The sequence below is a fragment of the Ctenocephalides felis genome, unplaced genomic scaffold (genome assembly GCF_003426905.1).
Source record: "Ctenocephalides felis isolate EL2017-DRISC unplaced genomic scaffold, ASM342690v1 CF-g0.4_SCAFFOLD_01604, whole genome shotgun sequence".
Classification (NCBI taxonomy): Eukaryota; Metazoa; Arthropoda; class Insecta; order Siphonaptera; family Pulicidae; genus Ctenocephalides; species Ctenocephalides felis.
The window spans coordinates 29,615,758-29,638,607 of NW_020537758.1; the positions used below are offsets into that span (position 1 = coordinate 29,615,758).

At 29.3% G+C, this 22,850-nt stretch overlaps 4 protein-coding genes, 1 long non-coding RNA gene and 2 pseudogenes across 6 annotated transcripts; 3 read left to right on the top strand and 4 right to left on the bottom strand.

The window, feature by feature from the left end:
* Positions 1-7,497: 7,497 nt before the first annotated feature.
* On the bottom strand, positions 7,498-10,414 carry LOC113372152 (annotated as a pseudogene).
* A 423-nt stretch (positions 10,415-10,837) lies between these two features.
* Positions 10,838-11,960, bottom strand: LOC113373619 (annotated as a pseudogene).
* Positions 11,792-14,560, top strand: LOC113372792 (mitochondrial dicarboxylate carrier-like). 2 transcript variants are annotated; one of them, XM_026613134.1, is made up of 5 exons: positions 11,792-12,022; positions 12,567-12,744; positions 13,545-13,797; positions 13,913-14,117; positions 14,184-14,555. In XM_026613134.1, exons 2-5 carry the CDS (start codon positions 12,573-12,575, stop codon positions 14,421-14,423), a joined length of 870 nt encoding a protein of 289 aa, XP_026468919.1. In that variant the 5' UTR covers positions 11,792-12,022; positions 12,567-12,572; the 3' UTR covers positions 14,424-14,555. The 2 variants fall into 2 exon arrangements, with proteins under 2 accessions (XP_026468919.1, XP_026468920.1); XM_026613135.1 differs by lacking the exon at positions 11,792-12,022 and adding an exon at positions 12,114-12,331 and having other exon boundaries at positions 14,184-14,560.
* Positions 14,561-15,990: 1,430 nt separating this feature from the next.
* Positions 15,991-16,214, bottom strand: LOC113373164. Its single transcript, XR_003366873.1, has 2 exons — positions 16,098-16,214; positions 15,991-16,033 (listed from the first exon to the last, which is right to left on the bottom strand). It is a non-coding gene; the product is annotated as an uncharacterized LOC113373164 (long non-coding RNA).
* Positions 16,215-16,321: 107 nt separating this feature from the next.
* Positions 16,322-17,717, bottom strand: LOC113373621 (diacylglycerol kinase epsilon-like). Its single transcript, XM_026613906.1, has 7 exons — positions 17,690-17,717; positions 17,538-17,617; positions 17,295-17,460; positions 17,085-17,221; positions 16,843-16,990; positions 16,601-16,765; positions 16,322-16,527 (listed from the first exon to the last, which is right to left on the bottom strand). Exons 1-7 carry the CDS (start codon positions 17,715-17,717, stop codon positions 16,322-16,324), a joined length of 930 nt encoding a protein of 309 aa, XP_026469691.1.
* Positions 17,718-18,073: 356 nt separating this feature from the next.
* LOC113372971 (transcription factor MafG-like) lies at positions 18,074-18,868 on the top strand. Its single transcript, XM_026613300.1, has 3 exons — positions 18,074-18,232; positions 18,317-18,538; positions 18,613-18,868. Exons 1-3 carry the CDS (start codon positions 18,191-18,193, stop codon positions 18,754-18,756), a joined length of 408 nt encoding a protein of 135 aa, XP_026469085.1. The 5' UTR covers positions 18,074-18,190; the 3' UTR covers positions 18,757-18,868.
* A 1,365-nt stretch (positions 18,869-20,233) lies between these two features.
* On the top strand, positions 20,234-22,527 carry LOC113373027 (short-chain specific acyl-CoA dehydrogenase, mitochondrial-like). Its single transcript, XM_026613364.1, has 10 exons — positions 20,234-20,302; positions 20,365-20,496; positions 20,679-20,810; positions 20,878-20,954; positions 21,027-21,111; positions 21,570-21,776; positions 21,910-22,001; positions 22,079-22,164; positions 22,230-22,358; positions 22,437-22,527. Exons 2-10 carry the CDS (start codon positions 20,397-20,399, stop codon positions 22,525-22,527), a joined length of 999 nt encoding a protein of 332 aa, XP_026469149.1. The 5' UTR covers positions 20,234-20,302; positions 20,365-20,396.
* The last annotated feature ends 323 nt before the right edge of the window (positions 22,528-22,850 follow it).

Sequence of the window (22,850 nt, forward strand, 5' to 3'; positions counted from 1 at the left end):
AGTATGGTTATCGCTAGGTATAAAAAAGACTTAAAGGTTTTCGTTCCAAAGTAAATGTTGCTTTTATTTTTCATATTTGTTCCATTTCCATAACCCTAACCACGATGTTTTAAGCATTCAAAATTCATCAAAAGCGAAACATTTGCAACAAAAGCCAAAGTACAATTCAATTTCTAGGAATAACATGCTATTTTTCTGAATCCCCATTTTTATTTTTCCCATTATAAGTTGTTTATGTTTTAAAAAGTTCGTCCTCAACTGAAATCAGCTCGCAATTTTTCGTCAATAATGCCAATAATTAATTTTATCTTCGTAGGTTTGAGCTTATGGAATTGACACTAGACAATTTTTTTTCGATTCTACGGTTAACTTCAAACAAAGAAAAAAATTGAATTAAATGAATAAGCAATGGACACAGCTGTTATTTACTAATTTGCAGAGTTATTAATCGGTTAATGTTTCTACTTGATATCACATGTAAAAGTAAATGTGAATAATGTTTTTTGTGACTCCGTATCCCTAATTAAGTAGATTGCTGTTATCATTTATTAGTAGTATTCTAGATTTATATAAATAATTCTAGATTTTATATAAAAAATATTAAAAATATATAATAAATTTAATTTCTGAAACTCGGCTTTGGCTTGCTAGTCTGTAAATGTTTTTTAATGAAATTTCGATTAAAATTTTCTTTAATTATAAAAAACCTCAATTTAAAAAAAGCTATTTAAAATACAGACAATCCAATGAAAACCCAATTCTAAAAACCATAATTGTTACAAACTTGCATTCAAGATATACATACAGACTAGAGATTAAAAAGATACTTTATGATAAACATTAATTAAAAATTGAAAGAATATATATGCGACTAAATTGAAGTAAAAGTAAATAAAAACCTTCTCACAAATCGGTTCCGGTCTCACAATCGGTCCAACGCTATGCATGAGAGGACTTACATTGTAGAGGTCGTATTCATTATGCAAAATACGTAGAGGTTACTCTCTATCTAACCCTATCTCGTACTGTTTCATCGCATATCACACGGTCTGCGCTGCCTGTCCGGCCAAAAAAAAGAGAGTCCGGGCGGAACGTAGACGCGAGATATTTTCATTAAGCGAAATCAAAATAGCCCGCTCCGTGCAATATGGTGCACATATAAAATGAACCAAAACCCCATTGGATGTAAACCAGTGCGAACGGCAGCAACTGTTCAACTATGAAAACGGAAATGAAAGCAATATTCCGAATCTGTTCGCACATATGAATTCGCTTCGGAATCTCGCTTTTCTTTATCCTCAATGCAAAATCTCCATTAGGCATGGCTGAAAAGATACAATTAGTTCTGTCGCGGAATTTATTGTTTATTTTGTTTATATGGTGCCGGATGGGGATAACTGTGGAACTGTCTCTACTGAACGATATATCCTTCATGCAAAATAATTTCAATTGCAGTGATACAGAAATATTAATAACTGATTGCACTTTGAACTGCGGCGCTAATGTTAGCTTAAAGCAGAGTTAAAGTGCTAATTACTGTGGCCGCAAATTATACATAATATCTATATTATGGTTATTCGCAATTTGATAAAACCATCAGTAACACATTACGCACAATAACACAGGTCCACAAAAAAAGTTGTTTGTATACTACGTACATTACTACGTATGTTTTTCAATGTAATTTTACCACTAAACACGAATCTAAAGTCAAAATTGGGAGTCCAACTAAAAAAATGTTGAAAAAAAACGAAAAATTTATATGATTTTAATTACCATGCAGAAGATCTTTGAATTACTAGAATTCGAATTACTAGATATAAAGAAATTACTAGATATAAAGAAATTTCGAATTACTAGATATGAGATTTTTTTTCTCCCTTTTGTATTTGGACCACCAATTGTTATTTTAGATTCGTGTTCAAAGGTAAACCTACATTGGAAAAAAAAGTCACACACCCAATACAGACAACTTTTTTTTGTTGACCCGTGTAATAATTGATTGGAATATTTTTAAATAAACAGTCATAAACCTTCCTGTTTTATAAATAATAGCAAGTCATGATGACTGTGAATTGATTTGAGATTGTCGTTTATTATTCACAAAAAAATTGATAAAAAGAAAACTTCATATATTGCGATAGTGCAATATCTAAATCTTATTTGAATATCACAGATGTATTTCTTTGAAATGCGTATACTTGCTTCTTCTTTTAAAATGTCATGCTTTGGCAAAAAGTGTTTAAGGAGAAAACTTTGATTCGTATGTACAAGTTTTCTATGAGCGCCTCAAAACTTTGCAATTCGTTTTTTACAAAGATGATAAAAATCAAATAAAGCTTTATAAGAGTAACTTTTTAAACAAATATAAAAAAACAAATAATAGGTACACTGATCATAATTAGAGATATGTGAAAAAAATGGTGAATGAAACATGAAATAGTAAAAAATATAATGATAAATTTAAATTCTTAAAATTAGCATTACATTTACATTATAATACAATTATATATATATATATATATATATATATATAATATATGATATATATATATATATATATTGTATTATTGTATTAATACGATTTATAATATATATTTTAGCAGCTTATGTTTAACGAAACATTGCATTTTATAGTGAAATGAATTTACCTGTTTAGAACGCAAAATTACTACATTCCATATCATTGCAGGTCTATCTTTGGGTGGTGGTCTTCTGGTATTCGCCTCCGTGCTAGCAGATGAGTCTTTTGATCGCGTTCCAGTAGCATCTTCGAGTTCGAGAGCGCCTGGAGAACCGCCTTTGACCGCCGAGTACCGCTACGGCTGGGCATTTCTAGCAGCCGCTGGAGCCCTGTGCTTAGCAGAACTTGCAGCAGTTATGGCCATTACAGCATATCTGAGAAGATTTCCGTCAGTTGAAGATATGGTAATATTTTTTATAAAACACATACATATAGAATCTCCAAATATATATTACACTGTATAAAAATTATAATTCTTAATAAGAAATTTGGTTCAAAATTTATTACCACATATTACTTCGTTCAAGAGCAATCGAATTTATTATAAATTTTTTTTAGGTTCGTATAACAGTGCCCGGCGGTGAGCGAAGACTGCGAGAAAGGCAACGGCTATCAGCAGAGCGATTGCTTCATCCTGCGCCGCACAAATACACTACCTTATGTGCTTCTCGAGACCTAGAAAGTGCTGCTCATACTCCTGGTGCTTCACCTCGCCTGGGTGTGCATCACGCGACAGTGGGCAATGCACCAAAATTATCGACAGGATGCGTGAAAAATCCAGCTGGAGCAGCAGCTGCAGCCAATGTGTCAGCGCAAACAGGGCTTCCAGCACGGACATACACGTACTGAGTGTTGTGGATCAAATTGGAGTGCGGCTGCCACGATAGGTAAAGAAAATTTGTACTAATGCTTTAAAAATAATAAAACATATCTCATCGTTTAAATCACATATCTAATATATATCGTGCTCAGGTCATAAATCACAAAGAAGTGCTCCTGATGTGTTATGTGCTAACGATAGGCGCATGGGTTACAACACTTTGCCCGCGCCAGTATATCCGCCAGCACCACCAGCCCATGCCAAGCGATTAATGCAACAGCAATCCAGATACGGAACATTGCCGCACATCCCCAGCAACATCATCAGATACCTGAACCAGGTAAATAAGCACACAAATTTAAACAGAATATTCAATGAAAATATTTCAGGAAATATTACTATTACTATTGTTCTTCAGGAACCAGCAGTTCTAACAGTTCTGCATCGACTTACTGCGCTTCGTTCGCCCCCTTAGAACAAATGCAGCAGATGCAGCAGCAGCAGCAACGCGGCAGTGCAGTATGACGACCGCAGAAATCAGTAAGACGATAGCCACGCTGTATGCAGGGTGCCTGTAATAATGTAAATGGTACGAGCATCAATGAAACGACCACACCCATAGAAGACGAATCGGAAACGCGTTTGTGATCCATACAGGAACAGCGTTTCATATCGCTGTAAATCAAGATTATTGTGAATTGCATAATAAATTATGAAAATTAATACTATATATAGACTTGAATTCAGTTCCTAATATTTTTTCTAGTGAAATTTCCTCAATTCGTTTCAAACATAAAATTGTATAAATTACAAAAATTAAAAATGAAAAATTTGAAGTAATTGAAATACTTTACAATAGTTTTATTAATTAATCTATGAATAACGATTTACTAAATTATCAATAATAAACTGCCATCTTGAAAAAGAAAATATGTTATCAGAATATATAAAAAATATGCTCGATTTATTCATTATAGAACTTCAATATAAAATGTTTTATTTCTAGAGCACATGAGCGGATTTAAGTGAAAATTAAATTAATTGGTTTGAAAAAATTAAAAATAACAATAACGCAAATAACGATATGATAATTGAAATATATTATAGAAAGTATGAATGAAATTATTCTAATTCATACAATTATAAATCCTTTAAATAGTTGTATTTTTATAACTGTTTAAATAAAAAGTATTTAAAAAAACTGAATGTATGCATACGTACATATAAACAAGTAAAAATATTATAAAATATTATAACGATTATTTATCAAATTTTGTAAAATCAAATAAAAAAAATCTTACCAATAATAGCCAACAACGAACAAAATAATTAACAATTAATATCATAAAATCGGACTGTTCGCTCTGAAAAATGTTTTCTGTCTATATTCAAATATTTGTATTAAATTTGAATAAATTTCCAAATAAGCATAAAATGCTATTCTGTATATATTGTAAATATTATATGAAATCTAAACGTTGGGAAAACTTTAAATTGTATTATATATAGAAAATGTTTGTATATAAATGTAAACTAGTTTATAATAATGATCGATTTAGTGAAAATATCTAATGAAGACTAGCCTAATAAGAATTTCTAGAAAGAAACGTGAATTGTAAAGCTTGAAAACAAATTTATACGCGGCATGTACGAATTATACAGTTTAAACATATCATTATGAAAAATAAATGTTTTTTTTTTAATTTTTAAAAACTCTGTATCATATACGCGCCAATATTATTAAAACGGATAAAAAGAAATAAAGGAGAACTAAAAAATGTCAGCTCAGAGAGTTCAATTTTATATAAATGTTCATCACTCATGTCCTAAACGAATGTAAGAAATGGTCAGATTCTTCTCTTCCAGCCACAAGGAGCCCAGTTTAATTATATCAATGTAAATTTTGAATCATTATATTAATGAATAATTATGAATTTTAATTTTATGTAAATATATAATTACATTATATATAAACCATGACATTAATATAGTACTCATATATCATTTAGTTATCTATATCAAATCGAACAACCGAATGAATGAATATTACTGGGCTGAAAACTTTGTAAAATTTATTCAATGTGTTATTACTATTATTAAATATACTATATTACATTAAAGTATCGTTTTATTCATTTGATTATATTTAAATGAGCATCATGGCGTTAAGGAATAATCTACAGATATATGATTTTGTAATAAATAGACTGATGATTTTAAAACATCGATATTTAAAACAGACATCGGCAACCTACGACACGCGTGCCAGGCTTGGCACGCGACGGCGTTCTGCATGGCACTCTACAAAATAATCAGGGCAATCGCAAATATATCGAGACGAAGTGACTTTTAAATAAGAAAAAATGTTGAAATACAATTACTTATCTAATGTAGCTCGCTAATGTAATTCAATCTACATTGAAGCACTTAAAGATGAATTTTCCAGATGCAAAAACTTTGAAGCTTATATGCCTAAATTTTCCTTCCTTATAAAACCAGATTTCATAGATCCATCAATAATACCGTTTGATTTTTCAATTTTCGAGTGGATGAATGTTGATGATTTTGAAATGGAAATTATGGAACTAATATCTTTAGAATTATGGAAAACAAAATTTAAGGAATTACGAAAAAATCAGGAAGATGACTCCATGGAAAATTAAATTGTTGGATGACATTGTCGGAAATATTTAATTGGTTAAAAAAAATTTCTATCCTTTCAACTTTAGTTCCACATATCAATTTTACACCCATTGTAGTATTTTTATATCCATTGTAGTATTGTTTACAAACATTGTAGTAATTTTACACCCATTGAAGTATTTTTACAAACACTGTAGTAATTTACTGAATGTCCTATACTGGACAGTTGTAAATAATAATAACCTTAGTAATTTTACACCCATTGTAGTATTGTTTGTTAACATTGTAGTAATTTTACACCCATTGAAGTATTTTTACAAACATTGTAGTAATTTTACACCCATTGTAGTATCTTTACAAACATTGTAGTAATTTTACACTCATTGTAGTATTTTTACACTCATTGTAGTATTGTTTACAAACATTGTAGTAATTTTACACCCATTGTAGTAATTTTACACCCATTGTAGTATTTTTACAAACATTGTAGTATTGTTTACACCAGTTGTAGTATTGTTTACAAACATTGTAGTAATTTTACACCCATTGTAGTAATTTTACACCCATTGTAGAATTTTTACAAACATTGTAGTAATTTTACACCCATTGTAGTATTTTACACCCATTGTAGTATTGTTTACAAACATTGTAGTAATTTACACCCATTGTAGTATTTTTACACCATTGTAGTATTGTTTACAAACATTGTAGTAATTACACCCATTGTAGTATTTTTACAGACATTGTAATAATTTTACACCCATTGTAGTATTTTTACACCCATTGTAGTATTGTTTACAAACATTGTAGTAATTTTACACCCATTGTAGTATTTTTACAAACATTGTAGTATTTTTACACCCATTGTAGTATTGTTTACAAACATTGTAGTAATTTTACACCCATTGTAGTAATTTTACACCCATTGTAGTATTTTTACAAACATTGTAGTAATTTTACACCCATTGTAGTATTTTTAGAAACATTGTAGTATTTTTACACCCATTGCACTTATGTACATCAAATTATCAGATATTTTATAGAGATTTTAATACTGTGTACATATTTTGTGTAATTTTTTTTTGGGTTCAGTACCAAGATTTTTAATTTCAGTATGAAAAGTTCTAGCAATTTGAATTAAGGCACAATGCCATGCACCCCACTAGTTAATAGAAATGTTTAAAAGATAAATTTGGTTATAATTCTTCTCCCCTAGAACCTGGTTATATAATATATTTCAGAATTCAGGCGGCACCCTGAATCATATTGGTAGAGTGGCTTGGCTCACCACAGTTAAAAGCTTGCCGACTCCTGATTTAAAACATAGAAACGATATGTAAATGTTTAGATAAAGTTTAACACTTGCCAAATCAAAATTTCAAAATTGTATTGATATTTCTTATTAAGCTAGATACAAATTACCAACAAAAAATATAAAGCTGCAGCTTTTTGTTAAAATATATTCAACCTTAATTCAAACAATATATACAAAAATTGAATAATCTGCTTGTTCACATAATTTGGATAAAAGTTTAAGACATTGCATATACATTCTATAAAATAAAATGATTTCAAATAAGAAAATGAATTGATATCTACAAGTTGCTTGTAGGATTATAATTAATTTATTATAGAACATTCTAAATTTTAACTAAATATTTATATTTTACACGAAGCTTTAAGATTAACATTTTGCTGATTAAATTTCTCCATGCGTTGTTCAATTTCAGGTCTGAAATGACGAATTAAACCTTGCACGGGCCAAGCTGCACCATCACCTAAAGCGCAAATTGTATGACCTGGAAACAAAATTATACCATAAAACATAGCAATTTTAACTGCCAAGTAAAAAAGAAAAATATTGCAATGAATTATTTGATTCTTACCTTCAATTTGTTTACTAATTTCCCATAACATGTCAATTTCATCAGGTCGTGCATTACCGTCTACAAATCTGTACATTATCTTGTTCATCCATGATATACCCTCTCTAAAATATTAAATCACAAATATTTGAAACAAAGTGATTCACAAATACTTAGAACAAATATTAACACTTTATTTTCAAAAACTTTAAAAGAGTTTATAAAAATTACATGTCTCAGGGCCGGGTATTTCAACCCGCTAGAGAGTACATATCACTTACACATTTTGTCCGCTATACATATTAGGTTGGTCTGTTAGAATACCCAATAATACAGAGTTATATTAATCCAAAGATCAACATGTACTTCCCACCATTAAAAAATAAAAAATGTGATAAAGTAACAACTGCTGATGATACGTAAATACCGTTCAATATTTTAGTAACAATTTTGAAGTTCTTTTGAGCAAATATGTAATGCCCACACACAATATATTTAAAATATAATAAATATGATATCTTCATACCTGCAAGGAGTGCATTGTCCACAAGATTCATGCTTGTAGAACATTATCAAGCGTGCAATAGCTTTAATAATATCAGTCTGCTTATTCATTACTATTATAGCAGCTGTACCTAATGAAGTTTGGCATGCAACAAGCCCATCAAAGTCCATTATTGCTTCTTCACACACCCTGCAATAAAATATTATTTATCATCCTTTTTAATTAGGCTTAGTTTGGTTATTTATAAATCATACTTTTTAGGAATAAGAGGTGTTGAAGATCCTCCTGGAATAATAGCCAGCAAATTATCCCAACCACCTTGCACACCACCAGCATGTAATTCAATGAGCTCCTTTAAAGGAATGCTCATTTCTTCTTCTACTGTGCAAGGGTTGTTGACATGACCAGATATATTAAATAATTTAGTGCCAGAATTACGTGTTCTGCCAAAGCTTGCAAACCAATTTCCACCACGTCTACAAATTGTCTGTGTAGATAAAATATAACTATAAATAAATAAATGTATATATTTATAAATAAAATAATATGGATTATAAATTTATAATCTATAAATTCGATCAGCGAAATAAAAACTCACTGGAGCAACTGCAACAGTTTCAACATTTGTTACAGTAGTGGGCATCCAAAAAACACCAACATCAGCTGGAAAGGTGGCTTCAATCTCGGCTTTCCTTGTTTGCCTTCAATGGATTCAATTAAAGCAGTTTCTTCTCCGCAAATATAAGCACCAGCACCGCGATGCATAAATACATCAAAATCATATCCTGAATTACATGCATTCTTTCCAAGTAAACCAGCTTGATAAGCCTGAATAAAATAAATATAAATGAATAAGTTTATAAAATATATTTTTTATAGTTATTATTTCTCTTGACTATTTTTGTATAATAATTATTTAGAAATAATATATAGACATTACTCACTTCTGCTATGGCAACTTGCATATTTGATGCTTCATTATAAAATTCTCCTCTAATGTAAATGTAGGCAGCTCGAGCGCCCATTGCTCTTCCTGCAATTAAGCAGCCCTCCACCTAAAAATTCATATTTAAGTATTGGAAGTACAAGATAAAAACATTATTAAGACTAAAATGTAAAAAAAATACCAATTTATGAGGGTCATGTCGCATTATTTCACGATCTTTACATGTTCCTGGCTCTCCTTCATCAGCATTAACCACAAGGTATTTTGGCCTTCCATCTCCTGGTTTGTTCATGAAAGACCATTTCAAACCTGAAGGAAAACCAGCACCTCCACGACCTCTGAGTCCAGAAGTTTTAATTTCATCTAAAAGGAAATCATATTTAAAATTATATTTGTTATTGTTATTGAAGTATTGATTTGAGATTATATGTAAACTATAAAAAATAAACAAATCAGACTTCATTATAATCTGCAAATTTAATAATACAGAATTTAATATTAATAATATAAATATAACTCACTTATGATCCAATCAGCTCCCTTAAGAATGATTTCTTTAGTTTTATACCAATCTCCTCTTTTCAAAGATCCTTTCAATCTCCAATCGTGACGTCCATAAAGATTTGTAAAAATTCTGTCTTCATCTTTAAGAGGACCAAATTTAGTACGTGTTTGTGGAGGTGGAGTGCCTGGTGGTGGTGGTCCACCGCTGTTATGTCTAATTGTAAAAACTGGGCTGATTATGCCTGAAAAAAACACATTGAAAAAAATTGAGGTTAAAAATAACGCAAAAATCTGTACTAAAAAACTAATAACGTGTAGAATATATCTTATAATAGTATAAGACTTAGGGAGAACTCAGATCATTAATTGTCAAGAAAATATAGCAAATAACAATATAAATATGTAGGTTAGATAATATTATATAATATGTCATAATTGATTATAACTAAAACAAGCTTAAACATATACAGAATTAAGACGGGCAACTTATTCCATTTTATAAATATGTTAGTTTAGGCTTATATACCCAATTGTGTTTTAGCCAAATTAACACGAAATAATACTCCAGCCATTTTGACGGCTAATGAACTGTCACACACCGTCTCACTGTCACCAGCCAACATTTATCACAACACTATTTCTTTTCTATCTAACTTCAGTACGGTCATAGGTTACTCAGTTAAAATAATAAAAGCGCGATTTATGAATTATGGTATTGATTTTAGTATTTATCTATACTACTTTAGTTACGATCTTATGCTTATTTATACATATTTTAGTCTTATTTATCCATGATTACGACATCAACGTCTCTTGAACTTCAGCTAAACATATTTGAAAAATTTTTTGATAAACATTTCGCTTTTGGCTTTTTGCTAATTTCTAATAAGTTAAAGATTCTAATTTGGTAACTCATTTCTGAATAAACTAAAACAAAATGCTAACATATAAAAAATATGTATTATTTGTTAAATATGAAATTGATATAACATATTTTAATAATCAATCAACTCACAACAAACATCCTCCTTTTCGCATTTCATTTTACATATAAAAAAAATATTTACATGTACTTAATTTTTATAAATATACAAAAAATATATACAAACATAAATTTATGATACAAGTCCAGGAGCAAATACTTTTACAAATCTATCATGTAGTTTGTAATGATAAAGACTTTGTTTATTCCACAAATTTTCTTTGGTCTGAGCATTCATTTCAGATATTTCCATTTTTCCTGAAACATTACTGCTGAATCCAGTTTTCAACGGACTTATACAAACATGAGTATTTGATGAATGTTGAACTAAATTAGCTACGACTAAGTCATACTCTGATGAAACATGTACATTAAAATGGCATAATTACCAGGTTTTCTGTAGATTAAACTCTTAACTTGTTTAATCAACATTAAAATTTCTGAAAGTGTAAATTCCATTTCAAACAAATGGCTTAAATCATCTATTATTAGCAATACATGTTTATCAGATTTAAGCATTTCTTCTACATTATCTTCGATTTCTTTTAATAAAACTTTTTTTAAATTCTCATAGCTAGAGTCTTTTAATACTAATTTCATTGCCTCAATTGTTTTGATTGCCCCTTTTCTTTAAGAGCATTCAAGTTATAACCTAATTTCATTCCAACATTATGGTAATGATGAAACGTATTATGCAAGGTAACAAAGCAAACATTGTACTCGGCCTGAACATATTTTGATAATAAGCAGCTAATAATGAAGTGTGCATCAGAGCCATGTTCTTCTCGGATACCAATGAGACCACCTTTTGGAGAAGATATATCTGCCTCAAAATCAATTATAAATGATTGTTAATAGTTAATTGATAATAATTTTAAGAGTAAGAGTAAAGTAAATATTTTGTATATGTAATAAAAAGAAAAACAATGTTATTACAGAATATGCCCTAATTAGAGTTTATCCCAAATATTTTTGGGAATATTAAATAAAATCAATATTTATTTCCACGTCCAGTCCGATTTGCAATTAACTTGTTTGAGAATGACGAAACATGTAATATAGATAATGTAGAGGTCATTTTGTACGCCTTTCTATCATATCCATTGAACCAATCCAATGGGATTCTCACGTTCAATATGAATGTCATAGACCATACACGTCACACTGGCATAATTAATACATAACAAAGTCACAATGGCAACTGATATCATAATAAAACGTTGAATAATCGCAGTAAGTCTCCTTTAATAAGTCAATGGATTAACGAAAATTATTATATATTGATGTATCCATTACAGAAAAGCAAGGTTAAGATGTGTTTGCACAACATGTTAGAACAATTTTAAACTTAATTTGTGCAAACAATACTATAGATTTAAACTGAAATAAATTGTTTATTCAATTCACGACATTTCCATAATTGATATAACTCACCTTATTAGATAACACAGAAATTTAAATTCGCAAATGACTAGGGCTATTCAGTTCGCTCTCGCAGTAACTACGAGCACGTTTTTAAATAGTTAATACACCGACCGCAAGGTGTTAATTTTATTTGAACATTAATTTTAAATATAATAAGATTTCGACATAGAAATTATTAAAAAAAATATTAAGAATAAAGAACAAAGCAATAAAAAAAATAAACTTTTTTTTATTATTGAATATTTTCAGTCTATTATTGAAAAAAATATTTTTTTTTTTTATATTTACACAAATATCTATTATTATTTTTATTATGTAAAAAAATATTGATTCAAGTGTTGTGATATAATAGGTGGCAATGTCAGGGTTACAAAGTAAAAAGAAATCTTATTGGTACTTCGGAGGATTAGCATCTGCTGGAGCAGCATGCGTAACACATCCTTTAGATCTTATTAAAGTTCAACTTCAAACTCAGCAAAAGGGAAAAATATCAATAGGTCAACTCGTAGTAAACATATTTAAAAATCAAGGTATTGCATAATGATAAAATTACATTATGTTCTAAAAATGATATGATGTATATATGAAAATAATTTATATGTATGAATGTATATATATATTATATATATATATATATATATATATATATATATATATATATAATGTGTGTGTGTATGTATGATTTTAATTGATACATTTTCTGAACAAAACTAACTTTTTCCCTCGATGAGTTATTTATTTAAATTTTAAATATTTTATTCTGTTTCAGAGATTATAGGTTGTTGTATCATTTTCTATAATTATCATTTCTATAATTAACAAAAATAAAAATTATATATTTATACACTTTTTTAATCATTCCAAAATTGCAAAAATCAATAGTGTTATTAAATACTCTTCATTATTATAGCTTGACTTATTTTTCAATATCATTTTTGGAAAATGTGCGCTCAGATAATTGTTGATTGTTTTTAAAAAATATTGGGTTACAAAGGAAAAGAGTGAATTCTTTCAGTTTTGAAATAATTAGAAAAGTGTTGAAATATATAATATATATTTTTTATTTTGTTTGTTCCTGAAGCTTAGTCTCGAAAACCTAGTATAATATAATTAAAATAAAGTTAATTTTTCAAACAAAAAAAGCTTTTGTTCAGAATATATATATATATATATATATATATATATATATATATGAAAACTTAATACTTCAACTCACAATCTGTAATAATGATGTCCAGCGATTAATTAAAATTTGAAATTTGCTTCATATTAAATTCAAATATGTTTTATAGCATGCAATAGAATATAACCAATTAAATAATTTCTCCAGGAATCACAGCGTTTTATGCCGGTCTGTCAGCTTCGTTATGCCGTCAACTAACTTATTCAACAACTCGATTTGGAGTATATGAAGTTGCCAAACAAGCAATAGAGAAATCCAATGGCCCAGCACCTGGATTTGTGACTTTGATAGCCTTAGCCAGTGCTTCAGGTGCAGCAGGGGGGTTTGTTGGCACACCTGCTGATATGGTGAACGTGAGAATGCAAAATGATGGAAAATTGGCCCCTGAATTGCGAAGAAAGTAATAAAGATAGTGTGAAGACATTATGTTGTTTTCCTAGCAACAACACTTTTCTTAACAAAATTAAAGCTTTTGCAAATTATGAAGACTGACACAGATCTTATTATGATTTTAGCTATCGAAATGTGTTCCATGGGCTCTATAGGGTATTTGTAGAAGAAGGTGTACGAGGTCTCTTTTCAGGAGCATCCACTGCTACTGCAAGAGCGATTCTGATGACTGTGGGCCAAATTGCATTTTATGATGCCGTCAAAGGTCAATTACTTAAGTACAACTTTAAAGATAACACATCCACTCATTTTCTTGCCAGTTTGACCGCAGTAAGTACGAAAATGTAACTAATCTATATAGAAATGATCTTAGTATTTTTATTATCAACTCTATAGGGCGCCATCGCCACAACTATGACTCAGCCATTAGATGTAATAAAAACAAGGTCTATGAATGCAAAGCCTGGTGAGTTTAAAAATGTATTGGAGATTATTTATTATACAGCTAAACTAGGACCAATGGGCTTTTTCAAAGGATACATTCCAGCATTTGTGAGGCTGGGACCTCACACTATTTTAACGTTTATATTTTTAGAGCAGTTGCGAATGAATTTTGGATTTGTACCAAAATCATGAGATATATAATAATAATGCTTTAAAATGATATTAAAATAATCATGTCAGGTAAAAACAATGCCTAAATTTATCAAAATGGGAACAAGGTAAATAGGATATAATAATATGAATATAAACTGATGCATTAACATACATTCCATAAACTATATTTAGAAAAATATATAATAAATGAGTTTGTTTTAAATAAAATAAACTGTTTATATTAATAAGAGCAACAAGTGTGATAAAAATGATCGTAATGCTCAGTACTAATTACTCTCATTAATCACAGTTCACAATATTCATAAAATAAACTCATTTCCTTCTCTATATTTTTTTATAATATTGAATAGATTTTATAAATATAAATTATTAAATAGACAAATGTACAAATGACAAAGTGCAAAATGAAACAAATCATTCCACAGAGAGAATACTCGCCACAATTTTAATATATAAATTTTAATATATGTACTTATGTTAGATGTTTTACTATTTATAGAGACAAACAAATCCTCGATATTAATATAATGTTAAGACATCATATTATGTATATAAAAATTATATATAACTTGTTACAAAAAATAAATGCGTTAAAAGAATGAAAGGGTTTGTAAATATTGATAATTAATTTGAACAGACTTCCAGGTTCGTCCAAGTTTAAAATAAGTTATATTTGGTTTAACATAATCACAAATAAAAATATTATCAAATCAGATATTAAAATTAGAACTGAGTTCTGATTAAACTGAAATTAAACTAAAATATTTGAAATAAATTAACTCTCACCTTCAATAATTTGCTACCTAATTAAGAAACCACCTTAAGAACTTTAACCTGTCCTGATAAAGATATTTTTATATTCGCGGGAGCTTGAATCCAAGGCTCGCCGTCTATTTGAACAGGAGTCGGTTTAAGTAGCCTCACCTAAAAAACAATAATAAAAGATTGAGCTACATGTTTTAGAAGTCCTCTTTATTTAAATATCATACCTCAATAACACGTGCTTGGCCTATCCTTAATGGCTGAGATAGTCCAACTTGTAATTGAGCGATATGGAATGATGAAGTTATTCCCAAAACTTCGATAATACCATCACTTGGGCTTTGCACTGTACCATCAGCATCGCCCATATCTTAATAAGAATTTATATTGAAATTTATGCATTTTTAAAAATTATATAAGAAAGAGTAAAAAAAAATTAATTTTGTGGTTAGGAATATTATCACATGCTATTATGTGGCTTCTCTAATTAAAAAGTAAACAAAGTCAACTTGGACAGTAACAAATATCTATGGAATATAGATTAGATCCATAAAATATTTTAATCTTTTTAATACACATGGAAGTTTATAACATCTATAGATAAATATTTATTATGTTAGTACAAGGGATATTAATATAAAGGTTAATTAAAAAGATAAAGCATTACAATTAATTTCTATAAGATTTATTAATATAATTACCCCATAATTTTACCCCAGCGCCCCAGCATTTGATATTCAATAGCACAATACTTTCTACTGGGGTAAATTTATAACTCGACCATCCAAAATTAATTCTAATTTTTGCTCCAATCCTTTATTTGTGGGTGCAACAACTTGTTGAGTTCCATAACACAAATAAAGAAACTGTAATAATTAAAAATAAGTATTGTTTAACTATATACAAGTATAAAATTATGTATGCATATACCTTGTTAATTAATCTACTACTCATCAAATAGAATTTACTTTCACGTGCTTTATGAAATCCTAATGTCACTTCTGCATCAACACCAATACTTAAATAATTATATAAAACTTTGGTCTGAGTATAGAGGGTTGATGTAAGCCTGGTGCATTTTGCTATTTCTACATCCCACCTAAAAATGAAAAGAATTTTGAAATATTTAAAGTTGAAGCTTTAATATTATTGAATTACCTGTCCAGATTAATTGTATCGGCGGATTGTATCTTTTGCAATATTATTTCTGGTTGAATAATATCTGGAGGTTCTGCACCCCAACCCAAAGATCGAGACAAATCATTTCCAGTACCAAGTGGAAATATTGATACTAAAGGTTCTGGTTTGAGTTTCATTTCTCGAATAGTATTCAGAACCCAAGCAACCGTTCCATCACCACCTTTCATAAATAAAAATCATGATTAGTTTTTTGTGAGAACCACAATTTTATAATTATATTGAAAAAACTCTACCTGCTATAAGGATTCGGCACACATTTGGAGCAACTAATTTGACCCAATGCAAAGCTTGAGCTGGTGTTCGATTTTTTCCTATAATCATAACTTGAATAGGATTCAGAATAAATCTAAATAATGATAAAATTTCTTCAGCATCACTACTTCCTGATTTTTTGTTAGCTTTTTATTTTAAAAAATTAAAATCAGTTACTGTAAGTTTACTTTTAATTAAATGAATGCTTCATTGTCAAAGTTACCAATTATTATCAATGGACTCCAACCAGGCCACTCAGGTGGATTCACAGAAATAATTGTTTGTTTCCTTCTCATGCGAGTTCTGATTTTTGTAGGTTTAATACTGGTTGGTGGTACTATCATCAAGCGATAAGGACCGAGATCACATGTCTATTAAAAACGTAATTTTTATCCAATTTAATTAAATCCTTAAGAAATATCCAATTTCTTAAGAAATATGTGCATTTATTAATAATAGACTTACTTCAGGAATTCTTGATAAACATGTGCCATGAATATTCCTATGACACCAGCAACAATGAAAATCTCCTTTCCAAGGATCTGTAAATTCATTATTACAGATTGCACACTCTTCTGTTCCATCGACCGATGCAATTGTGCCTAATGTTAGAAATATAAAGTATAATTTCAAGTCCTGTTTTTGAAGATGAAGGAATGAAATGAATATAATTACCTTTAATCCAATGATGTTTCAAAGTTTTAGTCTGTGTTATTGCTTTACATTTAATATCGTTATCTGCTTTTTTAATGCAAGGTTTATCAGCACAGACTCCACAACAATCACAATAAAAACTTGAAGTAGTTACAAGCAAGGAATCACAAACAGCGCAAAAACGAGCCTGAAATATAAACTCAATATTAATAATAATCCAAATTTAGTTACAAAATAAATTGTTCTGCATTAAAAGGATATTACATGTGTTTTATATGTCGCGGGAACCCACTGTTGCCAGTTATGATTTTTATCAAAATCTCTAATTGGAACAGGTCCTTCATCTAGGAAAAGTTTTATAAAATTCACTACAATAAATAATATTAATAATCCCACTATTAACGGCCAATTAATACAGCAACTTAGAAACCATAAGAAATCCATCTTAACAATTTATTGATTATTTAAGGCATTATAATAGAATTAATCAAGGTTGCAAATTATTGATCTTGGTAATAAAGCTTTTAAAAAAGACATGTTTTAGTGACATTCATATAACACGTCAATCGCTTTTTGCGTATATCATTCTGAAGAATTGTTTATAAACAAACGACGTCATCTTGAAACTGTCACAAAATGTCAAAGCGAAAGTTTGGTACATTTTTCTATGAAAAAAAAAAACAGAATCTGCAAGATATTAAAATTTTTTTTATATTATATTTTAGTAATATATTATAAATAGATAATATTAATTCGATTCATTGTTTCATCATCATCCGTTAATAACGAACAACAAGTTCCTGTGGGCCTTATTAAGTCCGCCATTTAAGAATGTCTATAAAACATATATTGTTGTGTCTATGTTGTTGATCATATTTTGACATATCGCTGAACGATTTGACAATTGTATCAAAAGAATGCCCCAGGATTCAAAAAGAATGAATCGAAAAGGCTGTTTGGTATTAAACTTACATTATTAAAATTATTTGAAATATATTATTATATTAATATATCATAACTAATCCGTCTAATCCCTATCTTAGACCCCCCTGTCTCCAGGACCTGTTGTGGACATAAGTGACGATGAATTAGTTACTATATCTGTCAGAGACCTCAATAGACAATTAAAATTGAGAGGCTTATCCCGCGAAGATATAGTTCGCATGAAACAACGCCGAAGAACCTTAAAGAATCGAGGTTATGCAGCTAGTTGTCGCATAAAAAGGATTGAGCAAAAAGATGAATTGGAGACCGAGAAGTCACAAGTATATTCCAGATTGATCTCTAATCAATCAGCACAATTGATTTTAAATTATTCAATTTGTTATTTTGCTTTCAGGAATGGAGAGACATGGAATTGATGCAAGAAGATAATGCGAGAATCATGGAGGAAATCATGGCTTGGAGAGGAAAATATGATGCTTTGAAAAAATTTGCAGCTTCAAAGAAGATTCCATTGCCACCTGAATTAGAACATCTCTAGAATAATTATGAATTAAGATAATTGTTGTATACGAAAGTGCTGTGAAGGATTTACTTTCAGATTTGAAATACTAGATAAATGCTACCTGCGCAACACATATTGTTGCATAGTAATTAAAACAAAGTTAAAACAAAATTCATTTAAAATTAAATATGAGTTCTGTCCACTTGTAATAAATTCTTTTTATATTCAAATTCAAGCTTATACAAAATATTTAACCCTTTTACTGTGAGAGTGTTTTCCATAGAAATTACACTCCTGTATAAAGGTTTTAAGACTTTTCTTTGAAATTATTCTTATTGTAAGTATAATAGAAGAAATTATTCTATTGTAAGAAGGTTTGGAATACTGTGGTGTTTGTAATATTTTTCTAAGAATTATTTATAATTTGTAACTTAATGATAAAATGAAATAAATATATCTATATAATTATTTAATTATTATATTATTGAATATACTTTGTTTAGTTTGTTGCAAATCTTGAGTAACCAATTGAAATAATGCTTATAAAATATTTATGATAGACAAAGAAAATATATACAGTTCAAATTTTGGAAGCTTATCAACAATTGATTCTGCATAAATAGCAAAAGCGCTAATAAAATAATAAGCTTTGAATTAATGTAGAAAAGGCATTCAATGAGTTTAAGGAAACTAAAATGAATTTTATCTTGGATATTTGAACACACTGCACATTCCCAAAAATTATTAATGTTACAAATCTTTGAAGACTAATGTTTGTCTCATAATCATTATAATGTATAAATCATTTCTATTTAAGAATGGCCACAAATTCTACAAGAATTATATGATTATAAATATAATACAATCATATTTAAATAATAATTATTTATACATTACACTGATTTGAGACAAACTTACTCTCAAAAGTTTGTAAATTTAATATATGTGTTTTTAATAAATTGTGATAAAAAGACTGTGTGTTCATATTTCCAAGATAATATTCATTACAGAACACGGGGTATTCTAATATTGTCTAGGATTCATTCCATTCATCATATCGTTTTGATAAAATTAGCATAATTATTATTGCTATTGTAATTCAGGGGAAGTACCGAGCTTAATAGGATACTGAAATGGTAAGATCCGGTTCCTTAACTATGGTTCCGGTCAATTAAATTTTTCAAATTGATAATAACTACAAGATGGCGCAATCACCATGTTGTATCATTGACGTCAACGAATGTCAATGTCAAACTCACGCGTGATTTTCAATATTTTTAAGCGATAAATTATTCAATATTATATATAATACAGAAATATGCCCATAAGATGATGAAGATTCAAAGATTTATACTAAGCACTAATTTTAGAATATTTATAGGTAATAAACGTAAAGTAATACACTTTATTTTATATTTATGCTAATATCAATAACCCTTATTTCAGGCCCTTGTAAATGTTTTAAGCGAACATTTTCCTTACATGATTTATCATCCGAACATAAGGAATTACAGAAATTATGTCGCACCTTTGCAGAAAAAAATCTGAAGCCTATAGCTGGAGATCTAGATAGAAATAACAAGTTTGTATACAATTATTGTTAATATGTATTTTATATTAAATAACATAATAGATTTCCAACAGAACAAATTCAGCACCTTGGAAAATTGGGGCTTATGGCAATAAACGTAGATCCAGACTATGGAGGTTCAGGTTTAGACACCTTGTCTATTTCATTAGCTGTTGAAGAAATTGCAAGAGGATGCGGAGGAACTGGTAATGATAATAACCTAATACTAATAAATAATGTAATACATTGATATTGATTGTGTTGACTTACACTATAGTGCTTTTTAAGCTTATATCGATATATAAACTGAAACATTACAAGATCAATGTTCCAATGATATAAATCTCGGCTAATTTTCATTATCATAATATTGATATAAATACTTAAGGTGCAATAGTTTCAATCCACAATTGTTTGTACGCCTGTCTCTTGAATAGACTCGGGACCACAAAACAGAAAGAACAATTTCTACGACCTTGTACAAGTGGAAATATAGGTGCTTTTGCTCTGAGTGAATCAGGTATAATAATAATGTTCAATATAAATATCTAAATATTTCTAATAAAATATATCAAATGTTATTTAAGAGGCTGGCAGTGATGTAGCAGCCCTATCAACTACAGCAACAAAGGATGGAGACCATTGGCTTTTAAATGGAATGAAAGTAAGTATTCAATGAAAATATTAATTTAAATTATATTATATTATTAATACAATAACATGCTATATTGATTAGGCATGGGTGACTTCAGCATATGAAGCTAAGGCTGCAGTGATATTTGCCACAGTTGACAAAACTTTACAACATAAAGGCATCACGGGTAAAATAGAAGTAAACAATTAAATAAACACAATAATTACTTTACTTACTAACAAATAATAAATACAATAATTACGTTTTACTTTAATAACTATATTATCCATATGAAAATAGAATCACTTATAATAAAAAGAGGACTCTGCTTACGAGTTCAACTGAATAGTGAGTTGGAAAGAGAAGCCTGCAAATGAGCTAACTTTAAAACTATAAAAACAAAAATAGAACATTACCAACGAGCATTCATTCACTTTTTTCGTTGAAATATGCTCTTTTTTCAAAATAATTTTTTGTCTTAACCATAAAGGGAAATCGAGAAAAACTTGGTTACATTTCGAGAAAAAATCGAGAAAAAATATTAAAAGGTGCATATATTAGTAGTATTCTTATCCCTTATCGCCTTGAGAGATGATAAAAATATAGATCGTCGAATTTATAATTCTATATAATTTAATAATAAAGCATTCCTGGTCCCAATGGACGCCGAGGGGCTTTGCGTTCTTCGGAAAGAAGTAAAGCTAGGAATAAAGGCAAGTAGCACATGCAGCTTAAGCCTGGAAAATGTGCGCGTACCGGACTGGTGTGTGATAGGCGAGCCCATGTCAGGATTTCGCATGGCTATGGAGCAACTTGATTTGGCACGAATTGGAATCGCATCGCAAGCATTAGGTATTTAGAAAATAAATTTATTTTCTTAACTGATATGACAAGAAATCAGACCGAAGAATTTGTTATTTAGGGTAATATTTCAATTATTTATCCAGGATGACGATTTTTTTAAATCTCTTCCTTCTTCTTTAAGGTATAGCACGAGCTTCTTTGGATTCAGCAGTTGAATACGCCTCAAAACGAAAAGCATTTGGAACTTATTTGATAGACATGCCTGCCGTAAAAGTGATTTTTTTTTTAATTTAATTACATTTATATATTTTCATATTAATAATGCCAATTAAACATATTTTATTGCGCAGGGACACATAGCAGATGTAGCTTTACGACACGAGTCAGCACGGTTGCTAACTTGGAAAGCAGCCTCTATGAAGGATGCATGCGAACGGTAACTTCACTAAAACATAATCCAATTTAATATGTTTTATGAATCTTCTAATATTTTTCTTCTAGAACAACAAAATACAGTTCTATGGCTAAAATCGCAGCTAGCCAATGCGCGACATTCGCAGCACATACTGCTATGCAAATAATGGGCGGGATGGGATATGTGAACGATATGCCAGCTGAAAGGCACTATAGGTAAAAAAAATGGCTTAAGTTAAATATAATTATTAGATTTTTCATTTATATTCTATTCACAATCCATTTTATTTGCAGAGATGCACGAATCACTGAAATTTACGGTGGGGTTACAGATATCCAGAAGCTGGTGATTGCGGATCAAGTCATACGCGAATATGGGCTATGAATAAACTATTTATTTTAAATGTATATACAAAAAATTGATAATCTTAAAAATACCTGTTCTGGTATAAAATATTTTTGATATATATATTTTGCATTATAATAATCTATATTTATATTTTCAAGAAGGAGAATTTGTAATACTGTTATTATATATATTTTTAAAATAAAATTATTATTTATAAAATGTTCTGTTTTATTATTTAAAATACCGAAACTTATGTAAATCGTAATAACTGTAAGGTTATTACAGTAATTTTTTGTACAGTTATAGTCCAAACCGAGAAAAACGTATTTTTTCGTAACATTCTATCAACGAACGTATTT